At 47.9% G+C, this 16,259-nt stretch overlaps 1 protein-coding gene across 1 annotated transcript; it reads right to left on the reverse strand.

The window, feature by feature from the left end:
- Positions 1-14,619: 14,619 nt before the first annotated feature.
- Positions 14,620-15,504, reverse strand: LOC120849524. Its single transcript, XM_040221762.1, has one exon. It carries the CDS (start codon positions 15,502-15,504, stop codon positions 14,620-14,622), a length of 885 nt encoding a protein of 294 aa, XP_040077696.1.
- Between the last annotated feature and the right edge of the window lie 755 nt (positions 15,505-16,259).

The following is a 16,259-nucleotide window of genomic DNA, read 5'->3' on the forward strand; positions in this document are numbered from 1 at the left end:
CCAAGTCCTCAACGTATGTAGGCTCTGCTGTTCATTCTAATTCGTTTACACATGTGACACGGCTAAATAATGTTGCTAGCATTTTTACTGCCGAGCTTTATGGCGTGCTTTCAGCACTTGACTATATTATCTGGAGCAAAGTGATGAAAGCAGTTCTTTTTGTGGACTCTCGGAGCGTTGTTACCACAGCATGTTCACTTAATCCAACCAAGAACAAGCTGACTCAACTTGTACGTGCTAAAGTCCAAGTGGGCCTCGGAGATGGGAAGGATATTTGGTTTTGTTTTATCCCGAGCCATGTGGGTATTGCAGGCAACGAGGCTGCAGATAGGCTGGCCGCCTCGTCGCGTAACCTCTTATCATCACACGCACGCATACCATACTAACCGCCGAATTCAGAAACCTCACTCAAACTACACTCAAACTGAAGGGCCCCTCCACTTCCTCGAGGAAGGCGCGAGGGCCGGCACAGGCCAATCGCGAGGACGGATCCGCCGTCGCGATTGGCCAGCGCCGGCCCTTGAGCCTTCCTCGAGGAAGTGGAGGGGCCCTTCACTTTAAGTGTAGTTTGAGTGAGGTTTCTGAATTCGGCGGTAAGACCTAACAAGGCCCATACTGCTTTCACTTCTAAAACTGTGGCAGTCCAAGTGGGATTTGGCCGATAACAACAAACTTCATATCATCAAGCCAAGCATCGGTACCCGGGAAAGCTCCTATAACCGGAGCCGTTTCCGTGAAGAAAGCTCCTATAACCGGAGCCGTTTGTGTGCCGGTTGAGGATTGGCCACACCTTCTTTACCCATCGATACCTACTTGTTGGTGAGGAACCACAACTGTGCGACCACTGTGGAGACACCTTGTCTGTTCTACAATTTTTTCTTTGCCCTGGTCTTATTCAACAACACATGTTCTTCTTTCCTGAGCTTTTCAAGTACTGTATCTCTTTTCATCCTACCCTGTTCCTGGGGGAGCAGCCTTTAATATCAATTCACCGTATCTTGACTTTTCTAGAAAATATAGCGATTTTACCCAAACTATAGCGGAAATACTTTCTTGGTACATTGTTTCTAGTTAATTTTAGTTTACCTAGTTTGGTGCAGTGTGGCCATCGTAGCTCTTGCGCCATAAAACTCGCAAACAACAACAACCCTCAATGCGCATCATGCCGAGATGCGCAGAGTGGAGAATCTTAAGGATCTCGGGGCGGATGCTAGGTGGCACAACTACGTGACTGCACCCATAAAATGCCAGTGGTGGAACTGCTACGCCATTTATGCCAAACTGCGCCAGAACAAACCTGCTAAATGCTGCTCCACAGGCTGTATTTGTGCACAATTTGTGCCATGTCTGCGCCAAAAGGGAGCTGTTCTCGAAAGGTAAACTGAAAGTGTGGGGCACGTGGCGTTGTCGGCGATGCCACTAAAAATTAAGAAAGTACACTTGTTGTTTTTTCGGATGCCTACATACTACGTGTGAAGAGTTGGGTTGTGCAGATATTCAAATTTTCCGATAGTAATTTTAAATAATACGTTACTTGAGATTCTCTTCAAAATGAACTGTACCCACCGGTGTGTGAACATTGTGGGGATACGCTTACCATCATGCATATCTTGTGGCTGTGTTCAGCTTGGACAAGGAACGTCGTATTCACTTTCCAGAATTGTTTCACTTCCAAATCCCATTTCATCCTGCTCTTTTGCTGGGAGAATACCCCCTCATCCCATTCGACCGTGTGTTGTCTTTTATCACAAGCGCGGGGTTTATTAATAAGATCTAACCCCACATCGGTAATTATTATTCTGTAGCTCGTTAACAGCAACAGCTGATTTCTTAAATTTTGTTTGGCGCAGTATGGCCTCCGTAGCTGTTGCGCCATAAAACCCCCAAACATCATCATCATCTTCAAAATGAACTGTGATATTCGTGCGTTTTGGAGTGTTGGTCGCGGAGGGTAAGCCCTCTTGAGTGCGCCTCTCCTCACGCACCGGTCCAGTACAAAGAAACAGTACCCGCGGAGCTGACACTGTGGTTTTGCGACTCGCTTCCGGAGCCGCGCACTTAGGTGAACAACACATTACAGAGTGACCTGATGCATGCGCGTGCCTGGTGTATTGAAAAAACAAACAACAACAGGAAATGTTGTGATCGCTGATACATTGCAGTAGAATCTTTCAAATTTAACTGTGGCTATTATGTAAGGGTACAGTAGGATCTCGATGATACGAATATCGCGGGATCGAGGAAAATATTCGTATGATTCAAAATTCGTATGAACGAAAAACAAGTCACATAAGTACAGTCTCCGGCAGTATGAAAGACCCACTGGGAGCGCGTGGCCGAGGCGGTGGCTGGCGGGGGCGCTGCGAGCGCTCCGGGCAATTCCATTCTGCTTCGAGGGAAGGACGCTCACTCGGGGCTCAGCACAATCTGATACGCGCGTTTCGCTTTAGCTGAGCCCGAGTGAGCGTCCTTTGCTCGAAGCAGAATGGAATTGCCCGGAGCGCTCGCAGCGCCCCCGCCAGCCACCGCCTCGGCCTCGCGCTCCCAGTGGGTCTTTCATATTGCCGGAGACTGTACATGAAAGCAAAGCGGGGACTACTTGCCGTTTATTGGCCACACTCCCGGCCAAAGAAGTCAGTAATGTACTTCTGAGTCTTCTTTTTTTCAATATCACACAGAAGACAGTTTTGAAACGTGTAAAAACTATCCAAAACTCCATCGCCAAATCCTTGCGTTTTCTTTTAGCCCTGCAGGGGGCACCTGTGAAAGCAGGTGTTTGGAGAGTGGCGTCTCCTTGTACCCCGAGCCCCGCAGGGGGCGCCTGCACCTTAGGTGCTAGGTGCTTGGTGAGTAGCGTCACCACGGACCCCAGCCACGTGGGCTACCATGTCCGCACGCAGGGGGCACCTACCTTGGTGGGTGCTTGGTGAGTGGCGTCAGTGCGAACCCCGAGCCATAGGGGTTCGCCCACCCACTTTTGGCTGTGCGTGGCGTACCCGTGTCTGGGGAAAAGGGGACCCTGGTGGTTGAGCTGACCCCGGGGTATGTTGGACCCTTCGGGGCCCCCCGGGCGAGGCAATACACTGCTTCGGCCCCCGCTTCTCGTAGACGGGTGTCCTGGCTTGGCCCGACCAGGATGATTCAGTCAGTCGCCTTTCTCCACCTCTCCTTTCTATACCTTTCTTCTTCTCCTCTTCCTTGTTATTTCACCTTCTTTGGCGGCAAGGGCTAACCTTGGGTGGTGACATATACCCTCGTCCAGATCCACACTTGGTTATAGCTTCCCGGCTGCACTGTTAGCGTAACGTCTCCAGCCAAGCCTTTCTTGTTATGGTGCGTTACCTAACCCCTTGTTGGGCTCGGTGGTGGGCGGTGCACCGCGGATTCTGAACACTTTCCGCCTCTTACGGCTCCCTCCCTGTCTAAACCCGGTTCCAGGCAGCCATCCAAACGGCACTGCCCGGACCAAGTCACTGCCAAAGCACCAGAAGTAGAACACTTTGTCAAGTTTTTTGTAGTTCATTCTGAAGAAGGTCAACGCCCTGTCGCCAAGCTGTCTCTGTTCATTGTTGCAAAAGTTCTTGAGCACTTGATCGGACACTCCTACCACGCAAAAAAGCGGCATTCTGGGGACTTTCTTGTAGAGGTCACCACAAACTGCAAAGTGAGGCCATTCAAAAGATGAAAAGTGTCGTCGATACCTCCGTCACGGTAACGCCGCACAGGACGTTGAACACTGTGCGTGGTGTCATCTCTGAAGAATACCTCCTTTTATTTATTTATTCATTTACACTAAGGGCCCTTTTGGACATTACATAGGGGGAATTCATACAAAAGGAACACGTTGATAGTAGTAATACACAGAAAACAGGAAAAAAAGAAAAAAAAAAGCCACGGCACACAAAAAAGCAGTACGTATAATCACAAAGTTCAATTGCTGTACTTCAATGGTTACATTATACAAATACAAAAAGAAAACCAAGGACACACTGCAGAACTATGAGTTATCTGCGACGAGGGGCAAACTTGATTATGTATTTTGTGAAATGAAAGAAATCATAAGATTTAAAAAAGCCTGATAATCCTCTGTCACTGCGATATCATACGGTAAGGCATTACCGTATGATATCGCAGTGACAGAGGTTAAAAGGAGAGCCTTTGTATAGGTTAGTGCGTGCAAAAATTGGGGTTACTTTGTTGGGGTGGTCTAGCCGTGGGAAGATACGGTTAGCTGGAACAATGTGTGTTTGACGGAAAGGTGTAGAAGAGTGATATATCTTATGAAATAAAGAAAAACGGGCGATTCGCCTTCTGTTCTCGAGAGATGCTAAATTTAAGGACTCTTTTATACTTGTTATACTACAGCTGGTTGAATAATTGCGTGTTATAAACCGGGGTGCTTTATTTTGAAGAGACTCTAATTCATTAACTAGATAGGCTTGGTCGGGATTCCAAATAATTGACGCATATTCTATTTTGCTTCTTACAAGGGATGTATATGCCATTAGTTTTGTCTTTGTGTCAGATAAAAACAAGTTTCTTCTCAGAAATCCCAGGGTTTGATTAGCCTTTCGTAATATTGTCTCAATATGTAATTTCCAAGATAACTCTACTGTGAGGTGAACACCTAAGTACTTAAATGATTGCACCTTTTCTATATCTACACCATTAATTTGATAAATATGCTCGGGAGTGTTGGTTTTTGCAGTGAACGTCATATGTTTCGTTTTATCCGTATTTATTTGCATTTGCCAATCAACACACCATAGTGAAATTTTGTCTAGATCTGCCTGAAGTACTGCGCTATCAGAGGGGGAAGATATAGTTCCGTAGATGACGCAGTCGTCTGCAAAAAGTCGGATCGTGGACTGAATGTTTACGTGAATATCATTAATGTATAGTAAGAAGAGGAGTGGCCCAAGTACTGATCCTTGGGGTACACCAGATTTTACGGCTATTGGGGGAGAGATTATGTTATCGATAACGACACACTGACGTCTATTTGAAAGAAGGTCCGAGATCCATTTAATGACACCGTTTCTATATTAGCATCTGTCAGTTTTTTTATTAACCTTGCATGGGCTGCGTACAAGGATTATGTCAAGTACTTTGCGCTGAAGCTAGGAGAGTCGCATCTCCCATCACCAGCCAGGCCCAGGTGCTGGTCACGGAGCTTGTCCATTAGCTGCCCCTGCTCATTTGCCTACACCTGTGGCAAAAAATATTGAAATGCTTGATATTGCTATAAACAATGTAGAGAAACACTATACTAAAAGAAAAGAAAAAAATACAGAAAAGACTAAGAGTAACGTGATTATTACCTGTGCAATTGCTTGGAGCAAAGCCGTTCGCTGATAATTGTAGAAAGTCTTCTCGCAGAAGACCTCCACGTTCATGAGGTTGAGCACCGGCAGTGTCCTGGCTGATGATGCCCCCGTGAACAGGATGACTGCCGACAGAAGCAGGGCACCAGCAGCCCTGCCGTTGATGGACGGCGTGCTGTCCCACATATGCACATGCTCATCGGGGCAATGGGTGCGCACTGTGAGGCATGTGGCATTCACCATTCTAGACACTTTGCAGGGGCCATAGCAGGTCTTGCAGGTTGTGAACAGCTCCTTCAAGCAGCTTTCGAACACGAGGAACTTTCGCTCCTCGTGTAGAGGCACGTTGCTTGTAACCATGTGATCCGTGGAAAATGTAATAATAATTAGTATTCAAGATCTACTTGTGAACTAGCTAACATGCCATTGCTTCCCTGCAACAATAACTGCACACACTAGGAGGGAACAATTAGGATCGGGCGAGATGTCTGCTGAGGGTTTAAAAAGGCATTGGAACTATTCTAGCTTCTCAAGGGGTGGCACAGACAGCTTACACCAAATTGAGTGTCTACAGAAACGGGTCTAAGACTAGCGACGTCCAGCCAAACAGCTGCTGCGTGAAGAACACGGGGCAGAGAAATTTATTTAAACAGACACCATTGGCAAGCATGAGGGACTGACGGTGTCATCTATTGCAGCAAGCTACTCACCAAAATGAGTTCGGTCTAAACATGCCAACGATATCTATCTGAACTGTAAAAAAATGAAAGTTTGAAATGGCCTGAACTGATTTGCCTCGAGGGCTTTTGGGTTTCTCAATAGCTTTTCTTCCCCCAAAATTGCCGTTAGTGCTTACTGATTACCAGCTGAACGTTAGGAAAAGCGACGAAGAGAACGTTCAGCTGGTAATCAGTAAGCATGAATAACCAACCGGCTCAGCTACAGGCCATCACTACTTGCCGTTAGTGTCACCTGTGGCAGGAAAATTTACTGGGATAAGCCCTGAATAAAATTTGAATAATTTTGGGGTTTACACTTGTTAATTGGTGAAGTAGGTTTATGTAGGTGGGCTGCACTGTAGTTACCAGGGCTTTCCTGATGCTGATTCAAGTTGTGCATTACACATCCCATTTTCTTAGCCACTATCTAGCCCAGGGATGGCCAAACGGTGGCTCCCGAGCCGCACGCGGCTCTTCGCGTATTCAAGTGTAGCTCGCGGCTCCCTCCACTTCCCCCCCCTCCCCACCACACCCCCGCCTTTCTCCCGGTCACACGAGCACTTCCCCAAAAGGAGAAATGAAGCCCGCTTCAAATCAAAAGAGAGGTTGTGGTTTGGTAGTCATGGTGCTGCTGCTACCTTACGTAAAGTTGGACTGCTTTTGACTCGGATAGATTGAAAGTAGTTTGAATTTCGTTTATTCCTCTGGACAAAAGTTTGTCCCTCTCCCCTTTTCTGCCTTTCCTCTTCCATGCGATTCTTGGAAGTTCCGTGGTTTTGTTTGCTGCTCTTGGGCCAGGTCAGCCTAACCACCCCTGATCGAGCCTGTTCTACCCAACTAGGAAAGCATTCTCACTCGACAAAGCTCCACTCGACGGGTGGCACGTAGAGAGGATCCCTGCTGTCCTCGAGATCAGTTGATACTGAGCTTTCGCCCAGCTCTATGAATATACCGTATTTTCGCGATTCTAAGCACCCCTCGACTCTAAGCACGCCCCCTTCCCCCCACTTTCAAACATAAACACCTGAAAAGGTTTGCATGCGAATGTAAGCATCCCCCTCCCAACAAAAAATTTGAGATCGGAGACGCCGGTATCGCCGAGCGCCGGAGTCGCGAGTGATTGAGTGAAAACACGTTTATTGGTCATCTTTGATGGCGGGTGGAGGCACTATGGCATGGCCCTTAGGGGAGGGGGGAAAGGGTTTAGAAGCAGTCTTGGGTAAGTTACTTTTAAACGTAATTCGTTGCAGTTACAGTTACTTTCAGAAAAAAGTAGCGAAGTTACCGTTACAGTTACTGAAACAAAAAAGTAACTAGTTACAATTACAGTTACTTTTAAAAAGTGACGATGTTACTTGTCAGTTACTTTTCTATAACATAAAAAAAAATTGGGAAAAGCTAGAAAACGCTGTTCATTAAGTATCTTTGCATAAAATTAAAAAGTGTGCTTTTTACTTCACATTGTAACTTAGCAGCCGTTGCTTCTCAAAATTAGTCTCTGAAAGTTTCCCTGGTTTGGTAATGAGCACGTCCCTGCCCTTGCTGAACAGGCGCTCGTCTAACGCGCTGGATGGGATTGCTGTGTTGTTTCGCCGGAACAGGTTTTTGATTGCCGGGTAGGCGTTGAGGCAACAGAGTGCCGTTTTGTGCGGTCAAGTTGTTAGTAACCACCTTCACCACAGCAAAATACTCTCAGTACGCCGGCCATGGTAGTTCTTCTTTGTTCTTATCAACATTCATATCCTTGGTAGCACTAGCACATTGCTGGCTCGTCGACGGTTGCGCTGGGTTCATAGAGTCCCTGGACATAATTCAGTTCGTACCCTGCAAGCCAGAAACAAACCCCGCGCAAACAGCAGTAAATTTCGCCTCGACTGCTGACTCTAGACCGGAGTAGTGGGGCAAATCAAATTACGAAACATGCTCAATGCGAAGTGGTGGCGCTAATCAAAATACGAAACATTCGCAGTGCCCTCGGCGTGTATTATTGTTTCACGTTTGATTCGCCCGATTAAAAAGCGTTTGCGCAGAAAAAAGAAAAATCGCAAAAGAGATAGTTCTTCAAGATACTAAGATGCAAGTATTTAGTCACAAAGTACAAGCGCCTGCTAAAGATAACTTTTTTTTTCACCAAATCTACACGTGGCTATATTCGGGTCGTGACTGTCAAGAAAGAACGTATTCACAAGTTTGTGCAAAAAATAACTTGACACTCGAAATGTCGGAACAGGCAATTCGGGAAGCGCAAAGAATGGCTAAATTGTACTCGTTCATTGATATATTATTCATAAAAAAACTGCCCCGCAGGGGGCACCTGTGAAAGCAGGTGTTTGGAGAGTGGCGTCTCCACGTACCCCGAGCCCCGCAGAGGCGCCTGCACCTTGTGTGCTAGGTGCTTGGTGAGTAGCGTCACCACGGACCCCAGCCACGTGGGCCACCATACCCGCACGCAGGGGGCACCTACTTTAGAGTAGGTGCTTGGTGAGTGGCGTCACTACGAACCCCGAGCCATGTGGGTTCGCCCACCCACGTCTGGCTGTGCGTGGCTTAACCCGTGTCCGGGGAAAAGGGGACCCTGGTGGTTGATCTAAGCCCGGGGTATGTTTGGACCCTTCGGGGCCCCCCGGGCGAGGCAATACACCGCTTCGGCCCCTGCTTCTCGTAGACGGGTGTCCTGGCTTGGCCCGACCAGGATGATTCAGCCAGTCGCCTCTTCTACCCTATTCTTCCTTCTTTTACTTTTCCTCCCACCTCTTTCTCTTTTCTTCTACACTCTCTTCCTTCCTTTTTCACCTTCTTAGGCGGCAAGGGCCAACCTTGAGTGGAAACAGGTCCTGTTCCTGGAACCACAGTAGGGTATAGTGCCCGGGCAGCACTGGTAGAGTAATTGTGTCAGCCAAGCCCATCTTGCTATGGCACATTACCTACCCCCTTGTTGGGCTCCGTGGTGGGCGGTGCACCCGGGCACTGAACATTCCTCCCCATGTTATAGGTTCTCGCGCTAAAACCTCCCTCGATCGGCCCCTGAAAAGAGTCCGCACTGAAGTCCAAGCCACAAAGAAGACACCACCTACACCTACCAGATTCCCGAAGTTTTTGGTTCTTCACTCTGAAGGTGAGAAACAGCTGTCGAAATGATCTCCATTCCTTTCGCAAAAACACTCGAAGGTGTTGTCGGAAAGGAATTTAAAGCCAAGAAAATGCCATCAGGTGACCTACTTGTTGAAATTGAATCAAGTGAGCAAAGTGCTGCTCTCCTTGCCTTGAGGACTGTAGCTGATCACGAAGTAACGGTCACAACTCACCGCACCTTAAACTCCATCCAAGGAGTTATCTCCGAGGATGACCTTCTTGAGACGAGTGACACCGAAATAGTTGAGGGCCTTTCTGATCAAGGAGTTATTGCTGCAAGGCGCACCTCTTTGCGTCGTGATGGCCAAGAACGTAAAACCAAGCACATAGTTTTAACTTTCCAATCCACCACATTTCCTGACGCGGTGAAGGCTGGGTACCTGCACTGTAGGGTTCGGCCTTATGTTCCAAACTCTCGGAGATGTTTCAACTGCCAGCGGTTTGGCTACGGCTCTCAGAACTGCCGTGGTTAGGCCACTTGTGCCAAGTGTGGGAAAAATGACCACTCTGCAGATTCTTGCTCTAATTAAGCCCATTGTGTAAACTGTAGTGACCCACACCCCGCGTATTCTAGATCTTGCAAGACATGGAAGGACGAAAAAGACGTACTTACCTTAAAGGTCAAAGAAAGCCTCTCCTACCCGGAAGCGCGCCGTCGCTTTGCGTTTTTGCGCAAGGGTGGCTATGCACAGGTGGTGCAGCGGGGACCTGCACCACTGAAGGTTACAGTGGCAGCCCAGACGTCCTTTCTGGACTATGGGAAGCCACGGCAGTCCCCCACGCCCCAGCTGAAGATTCAGCTTCCAGGGCGTGCAATCTCGGCTGGTGGGTCTGCTGGCCCTCCCCGCCAGAGCGCAAACACTCGCGCTCCTGCGGGAAAACAGCCTCAGCCCTCTCACGTAGAGGGTACGCAGGCTGCTTCCCAAGCTCAGGATGGGCCGGCGGCTGCGGCAACCGTCCCTCCTCTGCGATCTCCTTCCAGGGAGAAGGGTCGACACTCTCGCCCACACTCCCTGGAGAGAGCATCATCGAGGGAGCGGCATGGCTCTCGTGCCGCTCCTGCAGCACCTAAGAGGCAGGAACAGGTGCACTTGGGCGATTCCCCGCCCAGCACCTCCTCCGCCCATTTGACTGTGGCTGGTCGTGGACGGGGCATGGCACCCCATCCTCCGAACCTGCCCAAACCAGCAGCAAAGGCCTCGCCTCAAGAAGTAGAGGCAATGGATGAGGACACGGAAGTCTCCATTCATGCGTCTGACCAAGACGACATGAACTGGCAGACTCCTAAGAGTAAACAGAAGAACAGAAAACCTGTCATCCTCCCAAAGTGATGATGTTGATTTAATGTTGCCATGAGCGGCAGATTTGTAAGTTTTTATATATTCCCTTCTAGTGTTACAAGGTCAACAACGTTTTAACGTTTTAATTTATTTTTTTTTTCTATTATTTTGTTCTAGAGGCATGACTAAATTTCATTTTATGCAGTGGAACTGCCGCGGTCTTTTACGTAATATTGACGATGTTAATTTTTTTATGGACACTTTACGTCCTATTGCTCTCTCTTTACAAGAGACACACCTCAATGATCATCATAAGTCAATATTGCGCCGCCATCAAGTTTTTAGAAAAGATCGCCCTACATCTAATTCATCTGGTGGAGTAGCTGTGGTTGTCCAGAATGGAGTCGCCTGCTCTCAGGTTCCTCTGGCTACGCCTCTTGAGGCTATGGCTGTACGACTTCTTTTGGACCGCCTTATTACTGTCGTTTCTATTTATATTCCACCTAACACTTCACTGCATCTTCATGATCTTCAACGGCTGGTTACACAGCTTCCTCATCCATTTTTACTGTTAGGAGATTTTAATGCTCACCACCCCCTGTGGGGTACCGCCCGTCAGGACTCGCGTGGTGGGGTAATTGAGCGATTTTTATTATCTTCTGGGCTGTGCCTTATGAATACGAGAGATCCAACCTTTTTTAGCGTTGCTCATAACTCATTTACATCTATTGACCTTTCAATCTCATCCCCCTCACTTTTTTGTACATTTACTTGGAAAGTCTTAAATAACCCCTTTGGGAGCGACCACTTTCCAGTCGTTTTGGAGAGTCAGGTATCTATTCCAAGCCTCATGAAACGCAGTCCACGTTGGAAACTGGAAAAGGCAGACTGGGGTCTTTTTAGCCTAAACTCGGAGCTCAAACCTTGCATGTTCTTGCCATTAACACAGGATGAAGCCACCACATACATTACAGATCAGATCATAAATGCTGCCTTTCGCTCCATCCCTCAGACTTCATGTAACATTGCAAAAAAATGTAAGCCATGGTGGAGTAAAGAATGTTCCGCCACTAAGAAAAAAATAGGATAAGGCTTGGGGTATATTTCGGAGATATCCAACATCTGTGAATTTGTTGGAGTTTCAGAGAAATAGAGCTCAAGCTCGTTCAACCAGAAAACAGGCAAAGAGGAAGTCTTGGAAAGGTTATCTGACCTCTATCAGCAGCTACGTCCCAGCGAAGGAAGCGTGGGAACGACGTCACAAGGTCGAAGGCAAATACCGTTGCTTTACAGTTCCTCTTTTTCCTTCAGTGAATTCGTTGCAGGACCAGGCTAATGTGTTGGGCGAACATTTTGGAGCCATTTCCAACTCCTCCCATTACTCTTCAGCGTTTTTGAAGTTTAAGACAGATGCAGAAAAAACGAAAGTCAGCTTGGCAGGATTAGCATCTGCACCCTACAATCAACCGTTTACGATGGTCGAGCTCCAAATGGCACTTAATGTCCGGAAACACTCGTCTCCTGGTCCTGACCGAATACATTATGAGATGATCCAACACTTGTCGAAGGAATCACTCGCTGCCCTTCTCGTTTACTTCAATGGTCTGTGGAAAGACTCGCATTTCCCTTCCGAATGGAAGCGGGCAGAGGTTATTCCACTACTGAAGCCTGGAAAAGACCCTTCCTTTCCTGCCAGTTACAGGCCGATAGCACTGACGAGTTGCTTGGGGAAAACTTTTGAAAGGTTAGTTAATAAACGGCTTGTTTATTTCCTCGAACAACACAATATTTTGGACATAAATGAGTGCGGCTGTCGACCTGGACGCTCCACGACCGACCATTTAGCCCGGCTGGAGACAGTTGTACGTGAGGCATTTGTGAATAAGCAGCATTGTGTTTCTGTCTCTTTTGAACTTGGAAAAGGCTTATGATACAACTTGGAAACATGGCATCCTGCGTGACCTATTTATGTATGGAGTACGTGGCCGATTGCTTCATTGCATAAAGAACTTCCTGTGTGGACGCACTTTCCGTGTTCGGCTAGGCACTACATTATCTGATTCGTATGTTCAAGAAAACGGTGTTCCTCAGGGCGGAGTCCTGAGTGTAACTCTGTTCGCCGTAAAAATTAATTCTCTCTGTCAGGTCATACCTTCTTCCGTGTCGTACTCCCTGTATGTGGATGATATTCAGATTTCTGTGGCATCTTGTAATATGTCTAGCTGTGAAAGGCAGCTGCAGCTAACCATAAATAAAATGACTAAATAGGCAAATGAAAATGGTTTTAAGTTCTCTTCAGAAAAAACAATCTGTGTCCCCTTTTCTCTGCGGCGTGGGCTTCGGTTAGATCCGATTCTCAATTTAAATGGAAATAGCATGGCAGTAATATCAGAGCATAAGTTCCTAGGAGTTATTTTCGACCGTAAACTTAGCTTTGTACCTCACCTCAAGTGGCTGAAGCAAAAGTGTATGCAGACTATAAATATCCTAAAAGTTCTTTCTCACAAGTCTTGGGGCTCTGATAAAAGGTGTCTGCTTCGTCTCTATTCCTCTCTCGTACGATCACGTCTTGATTATGGCGCAATTGTGTATGCATCTGCTCGACCATCTGCATTGAAGATGCTTGATCCAGTGCACCATCTTGGGTTACGTATAGCAAGTGGTGCTTTTCGAACATCCCCTATCCCAAGCTTGTATGTTGACTCTAATGAAATGTCACTCGAGAAAAGGCGGCAGCTCCTTAGTCTAGTCTATGTTTACAAAGTTTTATCAGATTCAAGTCATCCAGCTCACACTTATATCCGAGAGTCGAGATTTTGTCGTACCTTTGACCACAAGCCAACTGTTGTTCGACACCTGAGTCTTCGTTTTGAGAACCTTCGTCTCTCTCTCGGCCTGCCTCGTGAAAATGTCTACCTCATAGAAAGTGCATGTCAAATTGCCCCATGGGATATCAAACCTATAGCTTGTGATTGGTACTTCACAAAATTTAATAAACATAATGTCTCTCCACTCATTTTACAACAGGAATTTCTTGCACTGCAAGAAAAGTACAAGAATTATCATCAATTTTACACTGACGGAGCCAAGTCCTCAACGTATGTAGGCTCTGCTGTTCATTCTGATTCGTTTACACATGTGACACGGCTAAATAATGTTGCTAGCTGTTTTACTGCCGAGCTATATGGCGTGCTATCAGCACTTGACTATATTATCCAGAGCAAAGTAATAAAAGCAGTTCTTTTTGTGGACTCTCGGAGCGTTGTTACTGCAGCGTGTTCACTTAATTCAACCAAGAACAAGCTGACGCAACTGGTACGTGCTGAAGTTCAACTGGGCCTCGGAGATGGGAAGGATATTAGGTTTTGTTGGATCCCTAGCAATGTGGGCATTGCAGGCAAACGAGGCTGCAGATAGGCTGGCCGCCTCGTCGTGTAACCTCTTACCATCACGCGCATGCATACCATACCAAGACTTAACAAGGCCCATACGACTTTCACTTTTAAAACTGTGGCAGTCTGAGTGGGATTTGGCCGATAAAACCATACTTCATATCATCAAGTCAAGCATCGGTACCTGGGAAAGCTCCTATAACCGGAGCCGTTTCCGTGAGGTTCTTCTTTGCGGGTTGAGGATCGGCCACACCTTCCTTACCCATCGTTACCTACTTGTTGGTAAGGAACCACCAGTGTGCGACCACTGTGGAGACACCTTGTCTGTTCTACATGTTTTCCTTTGCCCTGGTCTTCTGCAACAACACAAGTTCTTTTTTCCTGAGCTTTTCAAGTACTGTATTCCTTTCCATCCTACTCTGTTCCTAGGAGAGCAGCCTCTAATATCAACTGACCGTCTTTTAGCTTTTCTAGAAAATATAGCGATTTTACACAAACTATAGCCGAAATACTTTCTTTGTTTCTAAATAATTTTAGTTTACCTAGTTTGGCGCAGTATGGCCATCGTAGCTCTTGCGCCATAAAGCTCGCAAACAACAACATAAAAAAACTGGAAAGTAACGACAAAAGTAACGTCGTTCCTTTCATCGTTACCTCAGAAAAAGTAATAGAACTACAGTTACAAGTTACATTTTTAAGAAGTAGCTCGTTACAGTTACAAGTTACCAAAAAAAGTAACGAAGTTACAGTAACGCGTTACTATAACGCGTTACTACCCAAGACTGGCTAGAAGGACTGGCTGAGTCCCGTTTTCTTCATGTAGAAGACCACAGATCTCAGCACTCTGTCTTATCTCTTCGTCCTCTTCCGGTGGCCGGTTCCAGGCTCCTAGGTCTCCCGGTCGTTCTTCATCGTTTAGGGAGGCTATAGCTTCTCTCTCCTTTTTGAAATGCTCACACTCCCAAAGAAGGTGTGCGACGTCAGGGCAGGTAGGTTTCTTGCAGTGGTTGCAGCTTGGGGCCTCCGTAACATACTCGGGATCATTTCGCTTTTTCATTTCGTCAGCCCAATTCTTGAGAAAATATGGCGTTACCGCACTACCCGTCATCACCCGTCTCAGCAGCACCGTCTGGTACCTCCTGAGGCATCGGGTGAGGACAAGGTACGGTTCTTGGGGCAGTCTGGTACTCATCTCCTTCTTGAGCTTCGCCTTTGCCTTGGCCGTCAACGCAGTTGGGTTGTACTCGCGGTAGCCGTTACTGATTTCGGCTGCTCGCTGTTTAAGTGGGCCGTTGGCGCTGGAGAGGAGAAAACGCTTGTGCTCTCTCGCAGCTACGTGGGCCGCCTCATTTCCCTCCACGCCCGAGTGCCCCGGGACCCAGCGTATCTGCAAGCGGATTCCGTGGTGCTCGCTTGTGCAGATGGCTGTCTTCATGGTCTGTCCTACCGTCGGGCTCGCGAGACGATATTCTTTGCATGCCCTCAACACTTCTTGGGAGTCGGTGAAAATCATCACCGTTGTCGGCTTTTTCCGGTCCTCGCTGTCTTGTCTCTTCTTGTCTGCTTCTGCATAGGCGAGCTTCACAGCCACGACGACCGCCTGTGCCTCTGCGTCATCCGGGGTCTCGGCTTCCAGGGGAACCGCCCACGTCCCCATGCCTCGCAGGTTGATTCCCGCCGCCGCCGTCGGCAATTCTTCATCCGCCGCAGCATCCACATAGTACACATCGGTCGCCTCGGGTTTTTTTTTTTTTTACCATTTCCTCCATTTCCCTTAGGTGCTTGTCCGCGTACCGCCTCCGTCTTCCCCGCAGGGGGCACCTGTGAAAGCAGGTGTTTGGAGAGTGGCGTCTCCACGGACCCCGAGCTCCGCAGGGGGCACCTGCACCTTAGGTGCTAGGTGCTTGGTGAGTAGCGTCACCACGGACCCCAGCCACGTGGGCCACCATACCCGCACGCAGGGGGCACCTACTTTTGTAGGTGCTTGGTGAGTGGCGTCACTACGAACCCCTAGCCATGCGGGTTCGCCCACCCACGTCTGGCTGTGCGTGGCGTACCCGTGTCCGGGGAAAAGGGGACCCTGGTGGTTGAGCTGAGCCCGGGGTATGTTTGGACCCTTCGGGGCCCCCCGGGCGAGGCAATACACCGCTTCCACCCCTGCTTCTCGTAGACGGGTGTCCTGGCTTGGCCCGACCAGGATGATTCAGTCAGTCGCCTCTTCTACCCTCTTCTTCCTTCTTTCACTTTTCCTTCCACCTCTTTCTCTTTTCTTCTGCACTCTCTTCCTTTCTTTTTCACCTTCTTAGGCGGCAAGGGCTAACCTTGAGTGGAAAGAGGTCCTGTCCCTGCATCCACACTCGGTTATAGTGCCCGGGCAGCACTGGTAGAGTAATTGTGTCAGCCAAGCCTTTC

Source organism: Ixodes scapularis, unplaced genomic scaffold (genome assembly GCF_016920785.2).
Source record: "Ixodes scapularis isolate PalLabHiFi unplaced genomic scaffold, ASM1692078v2 ptg000080l_1__unscaffolded, whole genome shotgun sequence".
NCBI classification, from domain to species: domain Eukaryota; kingdom Metazoa; phylum Arthropoda; class Arachnida; order Ixodida; family Ixodidae; genus Ixodes; species Ixodes scapularis.